General features: G+C 44.3%; 1 protein-coding gene and 1 long non-coding RNA gene across 2 annotated transcripts in view; one reads left to right on the top strand and one right to left on the bottom strand.

The window, feature by feature from the left end:
- The window catches only part of LOC141048532 (uncharacterized), a 44,495-nt gene extending 37,045 nt beyond the window's left edge, over positions 1-7,450 (top strand). Inside the window, exon 2 of the long non-coding RNA XR_012220077.1 lies at positions 1,511-7,450. This is a non-coding gene — a long non-coding RNA (uncharacterized lncRNA). The remainder of the gene's footprint in view (positions 1-1,510) is intronic.
- Positions 7,451-11,045: 3,595 nt separating this feature from the next.
- On the bottom strand, positions 11,046-15,560 carry LOC141048530 (E3 ubiquitin/ISG15 ligase TRIM25-like). Its single transcript, XM_073544220.1, has one exon. It carries the CDS (start codon positions 15,506-15,508, stop codon positions 13,880-13,882), a length of 1,629 nt encoding a protein of 542 aa, XP_073400321.1. The 5' UTR covers positions 15,509-15,560; the 3' UTR covers positions 11,046-13,879.
- Positions 15,561-24,539: the final 8,979 nt, after the last annotated feature.

Below are 24,539 nucleotides of genomic sequence, written 5' to 3'. Positions count from 1 at the left end.
CGAAGAAGTGAAGTGCCGCGCGGGAAGAGAGGACAGCGTGCGAGAAGGGGAGGAGCTGAGGCCTACAGCCCAGAGCATCGGGCCTGCGAAGCGGCCGCCAGTAAGCTCACACAACCCCCCCGGCCCTGGCTAACGTTAACTAGGGGGGGAGAGATTGTCTGTGCCAAGCAGTAATGCAGTGGCGGACGCCGCCGCCAACCCTTCAGCGCCGCAAGGAGTAGCGCCCGCCGCAGCCGTCCCCATATTGTCGCTGTCTATGCCCTACCTTCCGGGAGTGGCCTGGCTACCGCAGTACTCGGGTGAGTCACATATCCTGAGTGAATTTAAAGAGACACTGTGCAGTTTGTTTGTCTGTCTGAAAGCCAGAAAGTGAATATCCTGATTGGACAGATAGCAGGTGCAGCACAGAGAGAGGTGAAAGCCTGGCAGGACACTGACAAAGAGACTGTTAAAAAGATTCTAGCCAAGCTGAGAAGCACCTTTGACACCGGCACTGCAGCTGAAATCAAGATGCGATTCTTTGGATGTAAACAGAAAGCGCAGGACAGTATAAGGGACTATGCTCTTAACCTGCAGGAGGTGCTGTGAGCAGTTAAGCAAGTTGATCCTGAGAGTGTGAAGGAGGAAGATAAACTGTTAAAGGAGCAGTTCATTGAAGGACTCCTATTCAGTACCCACAGGGGACAGTTGCGCATCATAACCCTGCAAAACCCTGATCTGGACTTTGCTGATTTTAAGGACAGGGCTATTCGGGTCCTGCAGGAATCAACTGACAGCCGTTCAGCGCCCCCTAGGCGTCCAGCGATCACCTACCATCAGGAAGCAACATCTTTTCCTTCCATCCCTGTGGAGGCTGATGCACAGACTCTCTATAAAGATAATAATAATAATAATAAATTTTATTTTTATAGCGCCAACATATTCCGCAGCACTTTACATTGCAGATGGGATTTGTACAGACAATAGACATTACAGCATAACAATAATCACATACAGTAGATTATAACAAATACCAAGAGGAAAGAGGGCCCTGCTCGCAAGCTTACAGTCTATGAGGAAAGAGGTAGACACGAAAGGTGGGTGGTAACAGTTGCCCTGAATGTATGGACCAGCCATAATGTTAGGTGTGTGACAGTACGGACACAGAGGGCTAATGGATGCATAAAGCATGTGGGAACATGATGCGGGAAATCTGGTTATGGTAAAACTTTTGGCTGTGCCACACAGGGATAGATTAGGTTAATGTGTTGAGGCGATAGGCCAATCTAAATAAATGTGTTTTCAGGGCATGCTTAAAATTGTGGGGATTGGGGACTAATCGTATTGACCTGGGAAGTGCATTCCAAAGAATTGGCGCGGCACGTGTAAAGTCTTGGAGACGGGAGGTTCTGACTATTGAGGATGCTAACCTCAGGTCATCAGCAAAGATCCAACTGAGGAGCTGCGTCTTCAGGTCCAGGAGTTGACCAGAGGTATGGCTGCACTTACTAAAACCATGCAATCCCTGCAGGTGTCCTCCAAAGAGAAGATCCAGCTTGCTTCCAGTCCAGAGGATGTCCCGTGGCTCCGGAAGAGGAGAACCCCGCCACTTCGAGGAAGGAACAACGACCGCTATGACCAGGACGGACGCCCCATCTGTCGTCACTGCTACAAGGCTGGTCATCTTGCAAGATTTTGTCCTTTAAACGAGCAACCCCTGGGGCAGAGGGCCAACCCCCCAGGAGTAGGACCACAAGGCCCAAGGAACTGGCGAGCCAAGTATGTTGGAGAGAGACCGATCGTTCCTGTGGTGATTGACGGCATCCCCATGAATGCTTTGCTGGACACTGGCTCCCAGGTGACCACTATGCCCTATATCCTCTACAAGCGATATAGGGCTGACTCTGAACTTACCCGTGGCCCAACTGATGAACTAACGGTAGTTGCCAGTAATGGTCAGTCTTTACCACAAGTGGGATGTAAAGAAATTACTGTTAAAGTGGGGAGGGTGGAGTTAAAATCTCAAGGTCTGATAGTTGTGGATATTGATCGACGAGAATGTAATCCCATGATGACTCTTGGTACAAATGTAATTGAAAATTGTCTTTCCGAGGTTATTGTCTTGTTGCAACAGGTGGCTGAGACTGCTGGTTCCAGTGAATAACGAGTCCTGCAGAAGGAGATCAAGGCCCTGATGCAAAGACAACAGGTAGAACTCTCTGGTGGAGAAATTTGTAGTGTCAAAGTGAGTGATGCTTTCCCCATTGCAATACCCCCCAGATGAGAAATGCTGGTTTGGTGTCGGGCAGCTATAGGTCTCAGAGGGAGAGATTACCAGGCATTGGTAGAACCAGTATATTCTGATAGCAGGCCAACTGTCCTGACAGCCAGAGGGGTAGTTGATGTACGTAAAGGGAGAGTACCTGTACGCCTTTTGAATTGTGGGGAGGAGGAGGCCACAATACCTCGGTACGCCACAGTTGTTAAGCTGCTCACTGTTAATAACAACTCTTTGCAGGCAGCAGAGCCCTTGGTCTCATCCGATCAGGTGGAGGACAATGGCTCTTTGAAGCAGATGGAGGAGTGGTGCCAGCAACTGCAAGTGGGGACTGACTCTACACCTTCATACCAGAAAAATGGGGTTTACAGAGTGACCCAGGAGTATGAGCGGGTATTCAGCAAACACCCACTAGATTTTGGGCAGGCAAAAGGGGTTCAACATCATATCCCCACTGGAGATCATCCACCCATAAAAGAAAGGTACCGGCCTATACCCCCAACACAATACCAATTTGCAAAAGGGATGTTGAGAGAGACGAAGGAAGCAGGGGTTATCAGAGACAGTTGTAGCCCCTGGGCAGCTCCAATAGTTTTTGTAAAGAAAAAGGATGGTACCATGAGAATGTGTGTTGATTACAGGAAAATTAACAGCATTACACATAAATGCCTACCCATTACCCAGAATTGAAGAGTCATTAGCTGCACTTAAAACTGCTAACTACTTTTCCACCTTAGATCTCACTAGTGGGTATTGGCAGGTTCCTGTGGCAGAGGCAGACAAGGAGAAAACAGCATTTACCACTCCAATGAGTCTCTGTGAGTTCAATTATATGCCATTTGGGCTCTGCACCGCCCCAGGAACATTTCAACGGCTGATGGAGTGCTGCCTGGGACACATGAACTTTGAGACAGTCCTGTTGTACCTTGATGATGTCATTGTTTTCTCCAAGACTTATGAAGATCACCTGGAGCACCTGGCTGAGGTGTTTGAAGCCTTGTCCAATTTTAGCCTAAAGGTGAAGCCTTCCAAATTCCACCTCCTGAAGCCCAAGGTACAGTACCTCTGTCATGTAGTGAGTGCAGAAGGTGTGGCACCAGACCCTGACAAAATCACAGTCTTCCGGGACTGGCCGAAGCCCAGCAACCTCCATGAAGTACGCCAATTCCTCGGGTTGGTAGGCTACTACCGAAGGTTCATCAAAGGCTTCACTGAAATAGACACTCCTATGCAAAATCTTCTGGTGGGACAGTCCAAGAAAGCCAAACAGAAGAATTCCACATTTGAATGGACTGAGGAGTTGGAGAGGTCCTTCACCAGACTGAAGATGGCTCTCACAGGAGATGAAGTTCTGGCCTACCCAGATTATGACAAACCCTTTGTGTTGTATACTGATGCCAGCAACGTGGGACTTGGAGCAGTACTGTCACAGGTACAGAATTGCAGAGAAAGAGTGATCTCCTACGCCAGCAGGAAGCTTCGTCCCACTGAAAGGAACCCTGACAACTACAGTTCCTTCAAGCTGGAGTTCCTCACATAGTCTGGGCTGTGACTGAAAGATTCAAGCATTACTTAGCTTCAGCCAAGTTTACCATCTTCACGGACAACAACCCGTTGACTCACTTGGACACTGCAAAACTAGGTGCACTGGAACAGCGATGGATGGCTCGGCTGTCTAACTATGAGTTTACCATCAAGTACCGGGCGGGGCACAAGAATGCCAATGCTGATGCGCTGTCCAGGATGCCTAATCTGCCAGATGCAGGAGAAGACCCTGAGGCTCTTGAAGAACTAGAGTTACCTCCCTTCCACCGGCCACTTGCGGCTCAACATGCCCAGGGAGTGAGAAACAGAAGGTCTGGCTTGAAAGAAGTCACCCTAAATCCATTGCCCCATCATGACTGGACAGAAACTCAGGATAATGACCCCGCAGTCCGCCTGGTGAAAGAGCTACTGTCACAAGCTGACTCACGCCCAGAGTCGAATGCTCCTGAAGAAACCCAGCAGTTGTGGAAGGAGAGAGGCCAGCTGTTCATTTATGAAGGAAAACTGTGTCAGAGGAGTATCAATGCCTGCACTCATGAGCTGGTTTGGCAGGTGATAGTCCCAAAGAAAGAGGCATCAATGGTCCTGGAAGCATACCACAATGGAGCTGGACACTTCGGATGGAAGAAGTTGGAAGCATTGCTCCGGGAGAGGTTCTACTGGGCTGGTATGAGGAAAGCCATTGAGAGGTGGTGCCGAGAGTGTGGACAATGTAACCTGCGCAGAAAGGATCGAAACAGCCAGAGAGCTCCTCTAGATCAACAGCCAGGACAGCAACCAGAGCATTCCAACAGCACTTCTGTAGACCACATGGATATCCTGAGCAAGTGCTTACAGATCAAGGTCCCGCCTTTGAGGCAGAAGTGTTCCAGGAATTCTGTAACTTGTATGGTTGTAAGATCCGGACAACACCGTATCACCCACAGACCAATGGCATGTGTGAGAAGATGAACCAGGTAGTGATCGACCTGCTGAAGACCTTGCCTTTGGAGGAGAGGAATCTGTGGCCAGAAAAGTTGCCAGACCTGGTAGACCTCTACAACCACATTCCTGTGAATTCCACCAACTGCACTCCAGCATACCTAATGAGAGCGAGGCCCGGGAAACTGCCTATTGATTTGGACATGGGAGTCCTGACACCTGAAGTAATCTCACCAGATGCTGACTGGGATACAGAGAGGCAGCAACAGTACAGAAGAGTACAAGAATGTGTGGAAAAGAGTTTAGCCCAGGCAAGACAAAAGCAAGAAAGGCACTACAATCAGCATGCACCTGCAGTTCCCTTGTCACCAGGAGAACAAGTCCTCAAGAGGAAAAGAAGACTGCATAAGCTGGATGATCAATGGGAAGCTGAACCCTACACCATTTTACCCTCAAACTTTGACAATACCAAGGTGTGACTTATTAGTAAAGATGGAGGAGAGACATCCAGAGCAATATCAAGAGATCATTTGAAATTATGCCCTGATCAGTTAAAAGAAAGAATGGAAGAACAAGATAACATCCAACCCACAGAAGAAGAAAAGGTCAGCACCATACTTGGAGAATTCCCTGCAAATTGGGCTAAAGTAAATGATGCAACAGTGGTGCCAGTGCTGATGGCACAGGACGAAGTGACTCAAGAAGATCCTGAAGATCAGGAAAATCAGGCAGCAGATTCCACACCAGCAGTGGAGCCGGAGAACCCTCACCCTGCCAGTGGTGAACCTGTTGTGCCCCTGGTGAGTCTAAGAGTCCACAGACAATCTAGTATCCCTGTGCCATGCAGAACCACCAGTAGTGTATCCAGTACATTACACACTACACCAGTATTACGCAGGTCTACCCGTACTACACAAGGTATACCACCCATCAGATATCGAATATAGCTAAGTTTATGTGAATGTTGAAATTGTATATATATATATGTAACTGTTTTCAAGTTTTGTGCCTACAGGTATTCTGAAAGAGTTTCCTTTGGAATTTGCCAGTTTTGTTTTATGGACATTGTACCACAGGACTTGTGTGGTCACCAATTTGTATATAGTTCACCATTTGCCCAGGAATGGACCATGGACATTGATGCTTGGACTTGTCAACATAGGACTGCTTTTGGAGCTTTTGGTTTTTGTACATTTTTCAAATCTTGTAACCTTCATACTGTTTACATGTTTATATGTTTTTCATCAGCCCGGGAGTGCTGACTTGCACTAGGGGGGAATGTGGCGCCCCCAGGAGTATGACCGCCACAGTGGCTTTGCCTTCCTCCAGGGAGGGTAATGCTAGGCTTGGAAACAGTGAAGGGTCTCTCTCGCAGTTGACCTATACATGTAACACAGTTCCACTCCAGGCCAGCAGGGGGGCCTCTGAACTGGAATTGAAGGGAGGAGTGCGCTCTGAGGGCCAAGAGGAAGGAGTAGTCAGTTAATACGAGGAGGGCCACGTGTGTAGACGTGTGGAGAGATGCTGGAGGTTGAGCTGAGGAAAGAGCTGCCTCACGGCGAGAGCGCATGAACTAGTGCCTGGTCTCCACAGTTGTACGGATACTAATGGTCCTGCAACAGACACCAGAGGAGTAGGAGGCTGTAAATGCCCTACCCCCATCTAAGACTCGGAGGCACAACAGCACGGCATGAGCCAAGAGAGGAATAGCGGCCACAGCTGTCTGCCATACGAGGAGTGCTAGTAGAAGAGAATTAGGAGGAACTTCAGTGTAACTCAGTACTAGGAGTACTTCACTCAAATAAGCGCTAAGAAGGAGACTGCACAGCCCATCTGCTGAGAGAGAATCCCTGAACTGCTTCCAGGCTAGCCTGCTCTGGTACCATCTGTAATCAGGACCCTGGACTGCATTTATCAAGTAAGTAAAGGTACAGAAATTGCACCCCATTGTGTCTTTGTCTGCTTCCTACCCTTCCGGCACTGCTACATCCCCGTGCCAACAGCATCTACACTGCCCTGGGACTACAGCTTCACCTGTGGGGAGCTTTTACATCTTTGCTGCACCATACCATCAGTCCCAGCGGATCTGCATGCAGCGTCGGCTTAACATCTCACTTGCCGAACACCACAGGTGGCGTCACGAACTATTCCATTAACAACATTCCACCATTCAACTTCCTCTATTAATTGGGCGCCCAGGGCCACGGACCGGGTCACCGCTGCTGTGACCCGGTACCGAGTACCCCACAGCCCTGGGAGGGCGACCCATTTCCATATACGCACATTTATCAATGGGGAACATACATGGCATTGTTATTATTGGAAAGATTTGCATTTTACTCAATTATTGTCATTTATTTGGGAATCCTCTCTAATAGTATCACCTGAATATTATTGTGCTGTATTATTAGGTAGCTTTACTAACCATCCATTGATGTATTTTCTACAATGAATTATTGCACTGAACATTGTTGTGGATACTTTTATTTATCTATTTAATAGCGTTCTCTATACTTCTCTAATGATCGTTTATTGATTTTCCAGGCTTCTATTTTTCAATTACTGTCAGGAACAGAAAGTGTTATGATTCATCTATGCAATCGATTTGTGTATCATGTGTTGTCACTGATATTTTTCCTGTCATATTTATTCCCCACTCACTTGGATTTTAATGTTTTTATTAATTTCCTCTGTCATTCAGTAAAGATTGCTTATGTTTGCACCTTTTCTATGGGGTTTTTTCTTCTTTATTGGCTTTGTTCTGTTTGTGTATGACTGTCAATTACTCTTAGGGCCTTTTTGGCATCACTGCCTCCTCTTCTGATTAGTAGGCCCCTGTGAAGTCCTAACATTGCAGCATGTCACGCCCTGGCCCCAAAGAAGTAGGACTTTAGTAGGGCTTTGGTCAGGAGACTACCGATATGGTCACTGAACCAAGGTCCTGAGAATCTTTTGGCTCAGCCTATATGTAACCCTACAAGAATATCATCCTATATTATCTGCAAAGACAAAAAATATACTACCTTACATAAAAATCCATAAATCTGACTTTTGAACAACAAATGACACTCAGTCCCTCACACACATCATCTCACTAGTGATAAACTCCATTTATATCTCCCTGGATGGTAGATCCATAAACATTCTTTATCTCATCTCTTTACACGTCAGCGTCTATGTTCCTGTGCTGTCACCTTATTCTATAAGCAATTATTTTCCTTGTATATATTGGGCCATAAATTCCATAGCACTGTACAGACATCATCATCACTGTCCCCATCGGGCCTCACAATCTATATTCCCTATCAATATGCCTTTGGAACGTGGAAGGAAAACCCGCGTAAACTCGGAGAGACCATCTAAACTCATTGCAAATGTTAGCCTTGGTGGGATTTGACCTGTGAACCCCAGTGCTGTAAAGCAGATCCCTCCCAATCTAAAACTTCTTCAATAAACACATAGTTTATCAGTAGGCCCCTATTAAGGCCCCCTCATCATACGCATTAAGTAACGTTGGCCGAGACCATCGACGTTTAATGTCTATGGGGGACTCCCAACACCATTACCCTAACATCATTTGATAAGCATCCGAAAAAACATAAATAGTGGGCAGTATCTACAGTCATGGCCGAAAGTGTTGGCACCCATGAAATTGTTCCAGAAAATGAAGTATTTCTCCCAGAAAATTATTACAATGACACGTTTTGTTATACACATGTATATTTTCTTTCTGTGTATTTGAACAGCACAAAAAAAACATAGACAAAAGGCAAATTGGACATAATTTCACACAAAACCCAGATAACGAGCTGTATAAAATTCTTGGCGCCTTCCCAAAATTGTGCTTAAACAAGTATGTGATGCTCGTTCACACTCACCTGTGGCAAGTAACAGGTGTAGGCAATATGAAAATCACACCTGAAACCAGATAAAAAGAGGAGACATTGACTCAAACTTTGCATTGTGTGTATGTGTGTGCCACAATAAGCATGGAGAACAGAAAGAGAAGAGAATTGTTGTCCCAATACCTACAATGCACAGATTCTCTTAGCACATGGCACTTTACACAGTATTTTATATGTTGTATTTTGTATTCTTTAATGGGATAGGAGGTATTGACCCCAACATTTCTCATGGTGTTCACAAGTTTTATGTTTAGTTTTTTGTTGTTCTGCACTTTTTAAATGCTTTTAATGGATTCTTCGATTTGTATGCCGCATGGATTATTTGTACTGATTCAACCAATTGTTATAATCTGATAAGCATCTGATATGTCCAATTTCGGATCACTGATCCATTTGTGCTCGGCTAGATAAGCCACCACCAGAGGAGTCCAGCGGTGGCTCCATTAGGGTATGTGCACACAGTGTCTTTTATGCATCGTCATACCCAGCAGAAGATGCTTTATTATTATTATTATTATTACTATTTATTATTATAGCGCCATTTCTTCCATGGCGCTTTACATGTGAGGAGGAGTATACATAATACATACAAGTACAGTAATCTTAAACAATAAAAGTCACGACTGGTCCAGGATGAGAGAGGACCCTGCCCGCGAGGGCTCACAGTCTACAGCGGGATGGGTGAGGATACAGTAGGCGAGGGTAGAGCTGGTCGTGCAGCGGTTTGGTGGATCGGTGGTTACTGCAAGTTGTTGGCTTGACGGAAGAGGTGGGTCTTCAAGTTCTTTTTGAAGGTTTCCATGGTAGGCGAGAGTCTGATATGTTGTGGTAGAGAGTTCCAGAGTAGGGGTGATGCGCGAGAGAAATCTTGTATGCGATTGTGGGAAGAGGAGATAAGAGGGGAGTAGAGAAGGAGATCTTGTGAGGATCGGAGGTTTCGTGCAGGTAAGTACCGGGAGACTAGGTCACAGATGTATGGAGGACTCAGGTTGTGGATGGCTTTGTATGTCATGGTTAGGGTTTTGAACTGGAGTCTTTGGGTAATGGGGAGCCAGTGCAGGGATTGACAGAGGGGAGAGGCTGGGCGAATAGCGGGGGGGACAGGTGGATTAGTTGGGCAGCAGAGTTAAGAACAGATTGGATGGGTGCGAGAGTGTTAGAGGGGAGGCCACAGAGCAGGAGGTTGCAGTATACATACATGTGTACACAGAGCACATATACACATATATGTATATACACAGAACACATACACACATATACTGTTAGTTATTGTAGGGACATAAGCTCTCTGTAATCTCCTGGACACACACACAGGCAAAGGGCTTTAATATCTAAAATAAAATAAAGTTTATTGTGCTTGTAAAACATCACAGCTCAGTGGTTAGCGCTGCAGCCTTGCAGCGCTGGGGTCCTGGGTTCGAATCCCACCAAGGACAACATCTGCAAGGAGTTTGTATGTTCTCACCGTGTTTGCGTGGGTTTCCTCCGGGCACTCCGGTTTCCTCCCACACTCAAAAAGACATACTGATAGGGAATTTAGATTGTGAGCCCCATCGGGGACAGTGATGAAAAATGTGTGCAAAACTGTAAAGCGCTGCGGAATATGTTAGCGCTATATAAAGATTATTATTATTATTATGCAGCCACTACCATGTGTGATGGTGGGGATGGTGTTTTCAGGGCGATGTGCAGTGTTAGCTTTCCACCACATGTAGCATTTTGCATTTAGCTCAAAAAGTTCTACTTTGGTCTCATCCGAACAGAGCCCATTCTTCCACATGCTGGCTGTGTTTCCTCTACTTGGCATTTTGCAAACTGCTTGCTTTCAAAAAATCTTTCTTCTTGCCACTGTTCCATAAAGGCCAGATTTGTGGAGTATACAAATAATAGTTGTCCTTTGGACAGATTCTTACACCTGAGCTATGGATCTGCAGCTCCTCCAGAGTGACCACGGGCCTCTTGGCTGCTTCTGTGATTATTGCTCTCCTTGCTTGGAATGTCAGGTTAGGTGGACAGCCATATCTTGGTCTTTTTTATAACCTAAACCTGTTTTACTCTTCTCCACACCTTTATCCCTGACATGTCTGGTGAGCTCCTTGGTTTTCATGTTACTGTTTGATCCCTAATGTTCCCACACAAAATTCTGAGAACTTCACCGAACAGTTGTAGTTATAGTGAGAAGAAATCACACCCAGGTGGATGCAATGTACTAAATATGTGACTTCTGGAGGCAATTGGTCACTCAGGATATTTTTTCGGGGTATCAGACTGAAGGAGGTCGAATACAAATGTACGCAACAATTTTCAGATTTATATTTTCTACATATTTAGAAAACCCTGTATCATTTCCTTTACACGTCACAAATACTCACAACTTTGTGTTGTTATATGAGAATAAATTCCAATAAAATACAAACTCTGTGCATGGATTTATTATCAGATCCCTAATATATGGAAAAAATAATCAGTAACATTATCAGGTAGAACATTCAGGTGTAAATACATTTCCCTTTACTTATTGCTAGTTATAGGCTGTGTTCACATGGGAGGTTTATGTTGTGCTTTCTGCTTTGATGGTGAAACATTTTCTGTCAGTAAATACTTAGAATAAGATGTAAATACATTGTTCTAAATTATAAATAAAATGAATAATCACACAAAATTAAAATGTATTACAATTGGCCGTGCAGTTTCTCAAGCGTTTCCTTCAAAAATTAAGTTGAACATGACTCTCATCATTCTCCCCTGCCCTGCTGGCAATCAGCACGAGCAGGGGATAATGATGAGAGTTACATTTAAGTAATAAAAGAGACAGCAGGCGGCGGCTGATGGGACTATTACTCCCATCTCCCTACCCCTGCTGCTGCTTACAACAGTGACAGCCAGAGCGGTGGATGGGAGTATTCATCTGACGCTCCTGTGCTGTAAGTAAATACTGTGAGTTTTGTCTGGCTGGTTATAAAAAATAGGGGGGGACCCCCGCCATTTTTTTTAAATTACCGTATTTATTTACAGCGCAGGAGAGGCAGATGAATAGTCCCATCTGCCGCTCTTATTTTTTTCTAAAAAGAATATGATTTTTTATTTTCATGGCTCTACGTTGTAAACTTCTGTGAAGCACTTGGTGGTTCAAAGTGCTCACCACACATCTAGATAAGTTCCTTTGGGGGTCTAGTTTCCAAAATGGTGTCACTTGTGGGGGGTTTCCACTGTTTAGGCACCTCAGGTGCTCTACGAACGTGACATGGCGTCTGATCTTAATTCCAGCCAATTTTGCGTTGAAAAAGTCAAACGCGCTCTTTCCCTTCCGAGCTCTGCCATGCGCCCAAACAGTGGTTTACCCCCAGATGTGGGGTATCATTGTACTCGGGACAAATTGCACAATTTTTGGGGTCCAGTTTCTCCTGTTACCCTTGGTAAAATAAAAAAAATTGAATCTGAAGTAATTTTTTTGTGAAAAAAGTTTAGGCTGTGTGCCCATGTTGCATTTTTTAAGCGTTTCCGCAGCGCTTTTAGACAAGCGTTTCTGCTGCGGAAACGCTTAAGAAAAGCATCTAATGTAATAGCATGGAAAACGCACATGTTGTGCTAATGGTGCGTTTTTTTCCGCTGCGGAAACGCTTAGCGGAAAAAAACGCAGCATGTTCATTAATTGTGCGGAATCGCGTGCGAATCCGCATTCATACACTGTAATTGCAAAAACGCATAGGAAAACGCATGTCAAAATGCTTGACAATCGCGTCAAAAATGCGTGTCAAAAAGCGCATGTGTTTTCCCTGGCAAGGGCATGCGTTTCTGCTCAGGAAAAAACGCTTGAAAAACGCTACGTGGGCACATAGCCTAAATGTTCATTTTTTTTAAACATTTCAAAAATTCCTGTGAAGCACCTGAAGGGTTAATAAACTTCTTGAATGTGGTTTTGAGCACCTTGAGGGGCGCAGTTTTTAGAATGGTGTCACTTTTGGGTATTTTCTATCATATAGACCCCTTAAAGTGACTTCAAATGTGATGTGGTCCCTAAAAAAAAATGGTGTTGTAAAAATGAGAAATCGCTGTTTAATTTTTAACCCTTATAACTTCCTAACAAAAAAAAATTTTGGTTCCAAAATTCTGCTGATAAAAAGTAAACATGTGGGAAATGTTACTTGTTAACTATGTTGTGCGATATGACTCTCTGATATAAGGCCATAAAAATTCAAAGTTAGAAATTCGCGAAATTTTCTAAACTTTTGCCAAATTTCCGTTTTTTTTCACAAATAAACGCAAGTCATATCAAATAAATTTTACCACTATCATAAAGTATAATATGTCACGAAAAAACAATGTCAGAATCATGGGATCCATGGAAGCGTTCCAGAGTTATTACGTCATAAAGGAACAGTGGTCAGAATTGTAAAAATTTGCCTGGTCATTAACGTGCAAACCACTCTTGGGGAGTATAGGGGTTAATGATCAGCATGGCGGTATTATCATTCTATACTGTGGTAATATTGGTTTATGGTCTGGTAGGATTTGTCTGTCATATTATATTATTATTATTATAATTGTGATCTAAAATAAAAATTATATTGTGGAACATTGTAAAGCTGCCTGAAGAAGAAACCTCTGTGCTCTCAAAGCTGCAAATGTAACTCGTCTCATTAGCCAAGAAAATTATCACTAATAGAATACATTTTTCTTTTTTATGCATAAATGTATGTTGTACAACCCATTATTATTATTATTATTATTATTATTATTATTATTACATTGTTATAGTGTATTATTGGAATTATAGGTCTTATAGTGAATCTTGATTTCCTCCAGGCAGGGTAATATTAGTACTATAGACCCCGATGTGGGGTACGCGGTGGGGACCACCTGGGTCTTTGTGATTTGAGATACCAGGGCTGAATTCTAGTCCCCATCTGTCCTAGCTCCAGATTAAAGTAAGACGCAGATCTCCCTTGATCCTTCACACCAGAGTCTCCTCCGATCATCTCTGCCCCGGAGTGGGGGGGGACCGCCCACTTCACAGTGAGAAGACACAGAAAAAGATGCAAGAAATGAACCAGAGAGGATCTGGAGGCCGGGTTACTATGGAGGGTTATTAGACTATAGGGAGAGTGTAAAATTAGACATTCTGGGGGATCCCTTTAAGAGGAGCGATCATTACACTGTTATATAGGAAAATCACTATAATCGTGTATAAAGGACAACACGGAAGAGGCCCCTCCCACTGCTGTATCTGATAGGCCGAACAGTCCACCAATCACATATCATTCCTCACAGCTACTCCTCCTGATATACTTATAGAGCCTTTACATACATGTAACACAGCATGTAGAGGCTCGGAGAAGGTGGCAGTGAAGGTGTGTAAGTGTCTGATGGGGTCACACAGCTCATAAAAGGACAACTGCCCGGCCTCATAATCCAGACATATCCTGACCCCATCACTGGAGATCTGGTGAGGTAACCGGATCACTTTACTGTCATGTCTCACTGAATACTGATTATTATACCCTTGTCCTTTATATAAACCCCAGGACTTGTTATTATATCCAATGTGTGACTGACCTCCTCTACTGTCTACACTGGGGTAACACATCCCCACCATCCACAATACAGGTCCACTGATCTCCACATCCCAGTAATGTCGTCCTGAGGTAAATCCCCTCCCGCTCATCACCTGAGAATAATCCTGGAATCTCTCTGCTGTTTCTGGACGATTCTGTCTTATTCCTGTCCAGGTCGCAGTTTTCAGGTCGTCTGATATAAGGAGATTATTAGCAGCTGTGTTTACATCCAGTAATATGTCTGCAGGTCCTTCCCCATAGAAGATCACATTTATATCTCTTATCATAGCAGATAATGAGTGTGATATGTGTGAGATCAGCTCCTCACCCCGATCACCTCCATCATGTCCCCTTGTGTCCTCATCACCTCCATCATGTCCTCCTGTGTCCTCACCCCCTCCCTTCTCCTCAGGATCACACAAGTCACCGGTCTCCGGTTCCTGTAAGACAGTCAGTGGATCCGTCATGTTACACAACTCCTCAATGTGTCTCATCTTCCTGGACAGCTCGTCCCTTTTTATTTCCAGATTCTGGATCAGATCAGACAGTGACAGTGACTCCTGCTCTTCCCACCTGGAGATCTCACTCAGGACCCTCTTCTCCAGGTTGTCCACCCATCTCCTGATGTCTATAAACAGAGCAGTGACTCTCTCGGCCTCTCTAGATGCTTTTTCTTGAGCTTTTCTCCTGCGCTCCTCCAGACTCCGGACTCTTTCCTCAGTCTTTTTCCTCTTTGTGATCAGTATCTGCAGAATATTTCTCAGCTTACCCTTCTTCTTCTCAGAGGCCTCATCCAGCATCTCCACCCGGTGTCCCCGATGTTCTCCGGCCAAACTGCAGGACACACAGATACAAGCAGCGTCCTCAGTGCAGTAATATTCCAGGATCTTCTTATGGGCAGAACATTTCCTGGTCTCCAGAGAAGTGGTGGGATCAGTGAAGACGTGTTCTGGTCCTTTGCTGTGAACTCTCAGGTGTTTCTCACACAGAGAAGCCTCACAGTGTAGACAGGATCTCACAGCAGGTACAGGAGAGTCCACACAGTAAGTGCAGCAGATCCCGGTGATCTCCTCCTGATATGGCTCAGTTGATCGGTAATTTTCCACAACGTTACACAGAGCTATGTTCTTCTGTAGTGGAGGCCACTTCCGAAATGTTGCTCTACATTCAGGACAGGAATAAACTCCATACCCGCCCTCTGTATCCCGTACTCCCTCAATACAGACCCAGCAGAAGCTGTGTCCACATCTCAGGGTTACGGGATCTGTATAAATGTCCTTACAGATAGAGCAGTCCAGGTCCTGTCTAAGATAAGCAGACGCCATGGCTGACACTGCTGAGGAGCAGAGAAACCAAATGTGACCGATGTTACTGACAGCAGGGAGTGTTCCAGCAGATACTTTATTATTCTAGACTTTGATCTTTGCTAATTCACCAAGATAAACATTTTCCTCATATCTTCCTGATTTATAGGTTCTGGAGGGCAGGGCCATCACTTCTGTTATATTTCTGTACCTGCTTTGCCGATTGTCTGACTCTTGGTCATATAAATGGGTTTTATCAGCAAAGAAAGTAATAATCATTGTAATCAAAGAAGTGTTAAATCTGGAAAAGTTGTGGATACTATCTGCGCTGCTGCATAAATAAAGGTCCAGGCAAGTTGAAGATAAAAAATGGTGGTTTATTCTCTACGTGTTTCAAAGTCAATAGGACTTCTTCCTCAGGAGAGAATATAGGAGTACAACATCACTACACAGTGTTGAAATAGATTCCACATTCAAATCAGGCACCAAAGGAGAAACACATGTCAGACAGTGCCAAAGTTCATGAAACTGACACATGGTGCAGCACATGACAATTACAGCTTAAACATGTGATTTGATTTAAACTAAAAACTGATGTTGTATAATTATAATAATATATTCTCGTTTGTAGGTATTTTAAAACAGAAGAAGAAATCAAAAGTCAAAAAAAAAAAAAAATATATATATATATATATATATAAATAAATATAATGGGGCACGAACTTGCTAAAAGGAGGGAACAAGGATTTCTCAGGAGCACTGTCTACATGGCCAAAGTTCCAGACAGAAAAGTTTTTGGATCCAAAAAATATGTGAAAAGTTTCATACATATTTTTAGTCCCATATACTTTTTGATCCAAAAAAAAATTTCGCCTGGAATTTTGGCCCATGTAGACGGTGCTCCTGAGAAATACTTGTCCCCTGCGTTTAGCAAGTTCGTGCCCCATTATATACATATATAATTTTTTTAATTTTTGATTTCTTCTGTATTAAAATGCCTACAAACGAGAATATATTATTATAATTATACAACATCAGTTTTTAGTTTAAATCAAATCACATGTTTAAGCTGTAATTGTCATGTGCTGCACCATGTGTCAGTTTCATGAACTTTGGCACTGTCTGACATGTGTTTCTCCTTTGGTGCCTGATTTGAATGTGGAATCTATTTAAACAATGTGTAGTGATGTTGTACTCCTATATTCTCTCCTGAGGAAGAAGTCCTATTGTCTTTGAAACACGTAGAGAATAAACCACCATTTTTTATCTTCAACTCGCCTGGACCTTTATTTATGCTGCAGCGCAGATGGTATCCACAAATTTTCCAGATTTAACACTTTGATTTGGTTATGAGTTTGACCTGTAGATCTGCAGCAGCTGGTGGGTTGGTTGGATCTGCAGCAGTTCCGGTGTTGGTTGAGGTGATATCACCGGTAGTGGTGAGAGAGAATGAGGTAGCGGGGTCATTACAGGCTGTAGGCTTTCTTGAAGAGGTGGGTTTTCAGGTTCCGTCTGAAGGATCCAAATGTGGTTGCTAGTCGGACTTGTTGGGGCAAAGAATTCCAGAGAATGGGGGCTATTCGGGAGAAGTCTTGGAGGCGGTTGGGTGAGGAGCGAATAAGTGTGGAGGAGAGAAGGCGGTCTCGGGAGGACCGGAGATTACGTGAAAGAAGGTATCGGGAGATTAGTTCAGAGACATATGGGGGAGACAGGTTATAGATGGCCTTGTAGGTCAGTATTAGTAATTTGAACTGGATACGCTGAGGGAATGGGAGCCAGTGAAGAGATTTGCAGAGGGGAGAAGCGGAGGAGTAGCGAGGAGAGAGATGAATTAGTCGGGCGGCAGAGTTAAGGATGGACTGGAGAGGTGCGAGGGTGTTAGCAGGGAGACCAGAGAAAAGGATGTTGCAGTAGTCGAGGCGGGAGATGGTGAGGGCATGCACAAGCATTTTAGTAGATTGAGGGTTGAGGAAAGGACGGATTCTGGAAATATTTTTGAGCTGGAGGCGACAGGAGGTAGAAAGAGCTTGGATGTGCGGTTTGAAGGACAGGGCAGAGTCAAAGGTTACTCCGAGGCAGCAGATGTCTGGTACTGGGGAAAGTGTGATGTCATTAATTGTTATAGCTAGGTCGGGTAAGGAAGATCTGTGAGATGGAGGAAAGATGATGAGTTCAGATTTATCTACATTGAGTTTGAGGAAGCGAGAGGAGAAGAAGGAGGATATGGCTGTTAGACACTCTGGGATTCTGGACAGCAGAGAGGTGACGTCTGGGCCAGAGAGGTAGATCTGAGTCTCATCAGCATAAAGGTGGTAGTGGAATCCGTGGGACTTTATGAGTTGCCCCAGACCAAGTGTATAGATTGAGAAGAGTAGGGGTCATAAAACAGAGCCTTGGGGGACTCCAACAGAGAGAGGGTGGGATGAGGAGGTGGTGTGGGAGTGGGAGACGCTGAATGTGCGGTTGGAAAGGTATGAGGAGATCCAGGATAGGGCAAGGCCTTTGATGCCGAAGGAGGAGAGGATCTGTAGCAGGAGGCAGTGGTCAACTGTGTCAAATGCAGAGGACAGGTCTAGAAGCAGGAGTATAGAGTATTGTCCATTTGATTTGGCTGTAAGTAGGTCGTTAGTAATTTTGGTCAGGGCTGTCTCAGTGGAGTGATGGGGGCGGAAACCAGATTGTAGATTGTCAAAGAGCAAGTTAGATGATAGGTGGGAGGAAAGTTCAGCGTGGACATGCTGTTCCAGGAGTTTGGAAGCGAATGGAAGCAATGATATTGGGCGATAGCTGGACATAGTGGTTGGGTCGAGGGTTGTCTTTTTAAGGATAGGCGTGATTGTGGCATGCTTGAAAGCAGAAGGGAAGGTACCGGACGTTAGTGATAGGTTGAAGAGGTGTGTTAGGGATGGGATAAGTGTGGTGGTGAGGTTTGGGAGGAGGTGGGATGGGATGGGGTCAAGTGCACAGGTTGTGTGGTGCGATTTGGAGAAGAGGCAATTAAGTTCCCCTTCAGTGATGTTGGAGAGTGAGGTTATGAGGTTTGGGCATTGGTCTGGTATACAAAGGGGTTGTGTTGGTTGAGTGATGAAGACTTGCCTTGTTTGGTCAATCTTGTTTTTGAAGTGTGTGGCAAAGTCCTCGGCAGAGATGAGGGAGGTTGGAGGAGGCAGTGGTGGGCGGAGGAGGGAGTTAAAAGTTTTGAATAACTGTTTTGGGTTGTAAGATAGGGAAGATACGAGGGTTGTGAAGTAGGCCTGTTTAGCAGAGGTGAGTGCAGATTTGAAATTGAGTGTTGCCTGTTTGAATGTGGTGAAGTCATCTTGCGAATTTGCTTTCTTCCAGTGCTGCTCTGCCATCCTGGACACTTGCCGGAGCTTTTAGTGGTGTTATTGTGCCAGGATTGTCTGTTGATACGTCGCATTCTGCCATGAAGAAGAGGGGCAACCGTGTCAATAGCTGATGCGAGAGTGGCATTGTAGAAAGCAGTGGCACCGTCTGTGTCATAGAGTGAGGATATGGATGCCAGTGGTAGAATAGAGTCAGAGAGCGCGTGGGTGTCTAGGTGTGCAAGGTTTCTGCAGGGGTGTGCGTGTTGCTGGACATGGATGCCAGGTGAAGAGGACAGGGATGAGAAAGTGAGTAGATGATGGTCTGATAGAGGGAGAGGGGAGTTGGTGAAGTTAGAAAGAGCAGAGACGGGTGAAGACCAGGTCTAATGTGTGTCCATCTGTGTGGGTGGCTGAGGAAGACCACTGAGTAAGTCCAAAGGATCAACTAAGGGACAGGAGTTTGGAGCCTGCTGACTGAAGGGTATCAGTGGGGATGTTGAAGTCACCCATGATGATAGTGGGGGTGAAAGAAAATGAAGAAGCCAGGTAGAGAATTGGTCAATGAAGGCAGTGGTCGGGCCTGGAGGTCGGTATATGACGGCCACTTGGAGGTTTGAGGGAGAGGAGATGCGGACAGAGTGGACTTCAAAAGAGGGGAGGATTAGGGAGGGAAGATGTGGGATTGGGTTGAAGGTGCAGTTGGAAGAAAGGAGAAGACCCACGCCTCCACCGTGTCTGTTGCCAGGGTGAGGAGTGTGGGTAAAGTGGAGGCCGCCGTAACACAGCGCAGCAGGGGAGGCGGTGTCAGAGGGTGTCAGCCATGTATATAATAATAATATATAATCATGATTTATCACAGATATCACCCCATTGCTGTCAGGAGATCAACAGTGCATTAACACCTTTATCTGATTGGTTTCTTATAAATAGTACAACATGCTATACAGTCATTATTAGTACAATAGGAGAGGTAACACCGCTTGCAAGTTTCTCTTGACCAGGGGGAGTCACAAGTTCAGGCAAAAATTACTAGAACATAGGGAAATCACACCACCTGTAGATTTCTCTGTGCCTGAAGGGGAAGGGGGTCAAAGCTTTAGGAGAGGATACCGCTTTAAAGTGCATAAAACTAGAAAGGAGAAAAAAGACAAAATATTTTTAAACAATCACACATCAAATAACATGCAAATTAAAACCTGCTAAAAACCAAACAGGAGGGAAGATGGTATATCCCATAAGGATATATCCAAAAAGGGACTTTATAAATAGGGAGGAAAATTAATTGACTCGTTTAAACCATCTGATGTCATTGTCCCTAATGTTATGATCCATTTCAGTTTACACTGGGCGGCCTCTTTCACACATCAGTTTTTTGCAATCAGTCACAATCCGTCGAATTTTGAAAAAAACGGATCCAGCGACTGATGCCGCTGGATCCGTTTTTTTCTCATTGACTTGTATTAGTGACGGATTGTGACAGATGGCCTCATGTTTCATCCATCGAAAAATTTTTGTCTGTCGGACGGAGACGACGGTCAACCTAACGTTTTTTGTCTCCATCGAAAAATCGAATGGCGACGGATCCATCGTCGTCCGTCGTTTGCTAGAATGGAAGCCTATGGGCGCAGGATCCGTCGTAATCCGTCAAATGACGGAATCCGGCAACGGATTCCGTTTTTTTTAACTGAGCATGCTCCGATACAGTAAATTCACACAGACATGTTTAATAAAGAATAGATATATACACATAGAATTTTGGTTTGTAATGCAATATGTTCATAGTTGTATAGAGGCCCATTTCCACCAACCATCACTCCAGTGTTTTTATGGTACTTTGTGTTTGCTAACTGTGTAAGAAGGCTAATGGATGGTTAGAACACCCTTGAAAACCCTTGTGCAAGTATGTTAGCACAGCTGAAAACAGTTTGGCTGATTAGAGAAGCTATAAACCAGACCTTTCTTTGAGCTACTTGAGAATCTGGAGCATTACATTTGTTGATTCCATTAAACTCTCAAAATGGGCAGAAAAAAAGAACTTTCACGTGAAACTCGACAGTCTATTCTTTTTCTTAGAAATGAAGGCTATTCCATGCGAGAAATTGCCAAGAAATTGAAGATTTCCTACAATGGTGTGTACTACTCCCTTCTGAGGAGAGCACAAACAGGCTCTAACCAGAGTAGAAAGAGAAGTGGGAGGCCCCGCTGCACAACTGAGCAACAAGACAAGTACATTCGAGTCTGTAGTTTGATAAATCGACGCCTCACAGGTCCTCAACTGGCAACTTCATTAAATAGTACACGCAAAACGCCAGTGTCAACGTCTACAGTGAAGAGGCGACTCCGGGATGCTGGCCTTCAGGGCAGAGTGGCAAAGAAAAAGCCACATCTGAGACTGGCTAATAAAAGGAAATGATTAATATGGGCAAAAGAGCACAGACATTGGACAGAGGAAGATTGGAAAAAAGTGTTATGGACAAACAAATCCAATCACACAGAAGAACAATTGTGAGACGGAGAACAACTGAAATTATGCTGGAAGAGTGCCTGACGCCATCTGTCAAGCATGGTGGAGGTAATGTGATGGTCTGGGGTTGCTTTGGTGCTGGTAAAGTGGGAGATTTGTACAAGGTAAAAGGGATTTTGAATAAGGAAGGCTATCATTCCATTTTGCAACGCCAATGCCATACCCTGTGGACAGCGCTTGATTGGAGTCAATTTCATCCTACAACAGGACAATGACCCAAAGCACACCTCCAAATTATGCCAGAACTATTTAGGGAAGAAGCCGGCAGCTGGTATTCTATCTGTAATGGAGTGGCCAGCGCAGTCACCAGATCTCAGCCCCATTGAGCTGCTGTGGGATCAGCTTAACCGTATGGTACGCAAAAAGTGCCCATCACGCCAAACCAACTTGTGGGAGGGGCTTCTGGAAGCATGGGGTGACATTTCTCCAGATTACCGCAGCAAATTAACTGCTAGAATGCCAAAGGTCTGCAATGCTGGAATTGCTGCAAAGGGAGCATTCTGTGACGAAAGCAAAGTTTGAAGGAGAAAATTATTAATTCAAATATACATACACACGTCTTTGAGACATATATATATACATATATATATATATATTTATATAGTACAGACCAAAAGTTTGGACACACATTCTCATTCAAAGAGTTTTCTTTATTTTCATGACTATGAAAATTGTAGATTCATTCTGAAGGCATCAAAACTATGAATTACCACATATGGAATTATATAATTAACAATAAAGTGTGAAACAACTGAAAATATGTCTTATGTTCAATCTATTTTATTGAGCATTTTACAAACAAAGAATATATTATATGCAAACAGATAATATATAGAATCATAGAAAATATCTAGTATTCAAAAATGAGAATACAACCATCTATCAGTAAATCAAACATACCATGGTAGACAATAACAGTAGCCTTATGGCGAACGCCAACAAGGTATTCAAGAGAGGAAGTATCCTCTATATTATGCAGAGGACAGACATAGGGTAAAAAAAGCGGGAAAGAAAGACAAGGGAAGAGGGGGAAAAAGGAAAAAAAAAAAAGGTTATGGATAAAGCAGTCCTTAAAATCATGTATATATTAATGTGCAAATTCATATGTAACTGAAACATTCAGCGGAACAAATTATGGAAATCAGGTGAGTCCTGAAACAAAATCCATTCACTCCAAATCCTTCTAAATTTATGGTTTGTACCATTGCAGTCTGCAGACAGCTCCTCCATTCTACACAGATTGACCATTTCCTTATACCAGTCTAATATGTCAGGGAGGTTTGTAAGTTTCCAAAACCGCGGGATTACCATTCGTGCTGCTGTTAGACAAAACCGAAGAATATCTCTCTTCTGAGTCCCTATTGAAGAAGGTGAAATTGACAGAAGAGCTATTTGAGGGGACCTTGCTACACGGTTTCCCGTGATTCGTTGATAATTGTCGAAAACCTTCTCCCAGAATGGCTTGATCTTAGAGCATTCCCACCAAATGTGAATCATAGAGCCCACCTCCCTCTCGCATCTCCAACAAACCCCTGAAACTGCTGGATATATTGCATGTAGTTTAGAAGGGTAATGATACCATCTCATAAGTATTTTATAGTTCTTCTGTTGCGCATTCCCTGCGCTAGCAAGTTTATGAGTGAAGAGAAGAAGAGAAACCCCCTTTCCCATTCCTCAGGAGACAAGCTTATCCCCAAGTCTCTCTCCCACGCCTGCTGAAATGTTAACTTATACGCTTCACCCTCTCTGCTTAATCCCCCATAAATCACAGATATAGCATGTGGAGGCTTATTTTCCTCTACGAACAATTTCTCAAAAAAGGTGAAGTTTGAAATCGAAATTTTATCAAAATTATGTGTCACTAGGAAGGATTGTAATTGCAAGTATTCAAACCACCTAATTTTCTCATTTGGAAACTGAGCCTGTATAGAGACAAAAGAAGGCAACTCCACATTTTCTAGCACCTGAAACAATCGGGTATCCTCCAGTGCCCTCCGACCGAGAAAAGATCCGCACAAGTATCCAGGGAGAAAGGATGGATTGAAAAACAATGATGTAAGTGGGCTAATATTCCTATCTGGGAACCCCTTCTTTCTCAGAGTGTGCCATATTTTAAGTGTGTCTCTAGTTAAATTACAATTGACAATAGTCAATGACTCTCCAGAACTCCACGGCAGATGTCTTAAAGGGACATCTAAACCCTCCTGTTTCACCCCCACCCATTCTTTAGCACCAGCCCGAAAGTGCCAATCTAGAATCCTTAGTAATCTAGTAGCCTGAAAATACCTCTTAAAATTGGGAAAACCAGCACCACCTATAGATTTAGGTCGAGAAAGGGTCTGTATGCTTATGCGAGGTTTGAGTTTACCTCATATGAATTTGGTTAAAGCTGATCGTAATTTACAGAAGAAACTATGAGGGGGGGGAAATCGGTATAGTTTGGAACATGTATAAGAAACGGGGTAAAACGTCCATTTTGATAGCATTCATCCTTCCAAACCAGGATAGTTTAAATTTACTATAATTCGCTAGGTCTCTGTATGTTCTGCTTAATAAAGCTTGATAGTTAAGCTCGAACAATGTATTAGGATCAGAAGGGACCACGACCCCTAGATGTCAAGAACACCGCACTGTACTTGCTCACTGAGCCAGAGCGCGTGTCCTGAGTGTCAGGATCCTGTCAGCGCCGGCGTGCAGCCTCCGCTGAACAGGGAATCACCCGCAATGTAGGGGTACCGGGGTCAGGTACAGCCAGAAAGTACCGATGCACAAGACCTGTGGATGCTGAAGTTCAGAAAGCCGTCATAGGACCTATGGTCATGTGAACGGTCATGTGACTGCAAGGGGCGGGGCTTAGCGTCCTGCTTTCAGAGAAGCTAGAGAACTCAGAGTCAGGCAAAGCAGAGGTTATGCACAGTACAGACCAGTGAGGTACAGGAGGGATAAACAGACGGAGGTCAGACAAAGCCAAAGGTCATACACAGGATCACAGTACAGTACCAGGGAGGAGACAGAGCGGATAATCAGGGCCAAGCAGAGATCAAAACCAAACAGACATAGGAGGTACCAGGCAGAATCCAAAGCGATATCCAGGGAACAGACCGAGTCATACACAGAGAATCAAGCAACCAGAACACAGCACTAACACACTCAGGGGTCACCACACAATGCCAAGGGCGAAAGTATAACTGACAGGGAT

This window comes from Dendrobates tinctorius, unplaced genomic scaffold, assembly GCF_039654945.1.
Source record: "Dendrobates tinctorius isolate UK_male_01 unplaced genomic scaffold, ASM3965494v1 ptg000136l, whole genome shotgun sequence".
NCBI classification, from domain to species: domain Eukaryota; kingdom Metazoa; phylum Chordata; class Amphibia; order Anura; family Dendrobatidae; genus Dendrobates; species Dendrobates tinctorius.
The sequence above is the reverse complement of the archived record's forward strand: the minus strand, read 5'-3'. Positions and strand labels throughout refer to the sequence as shown.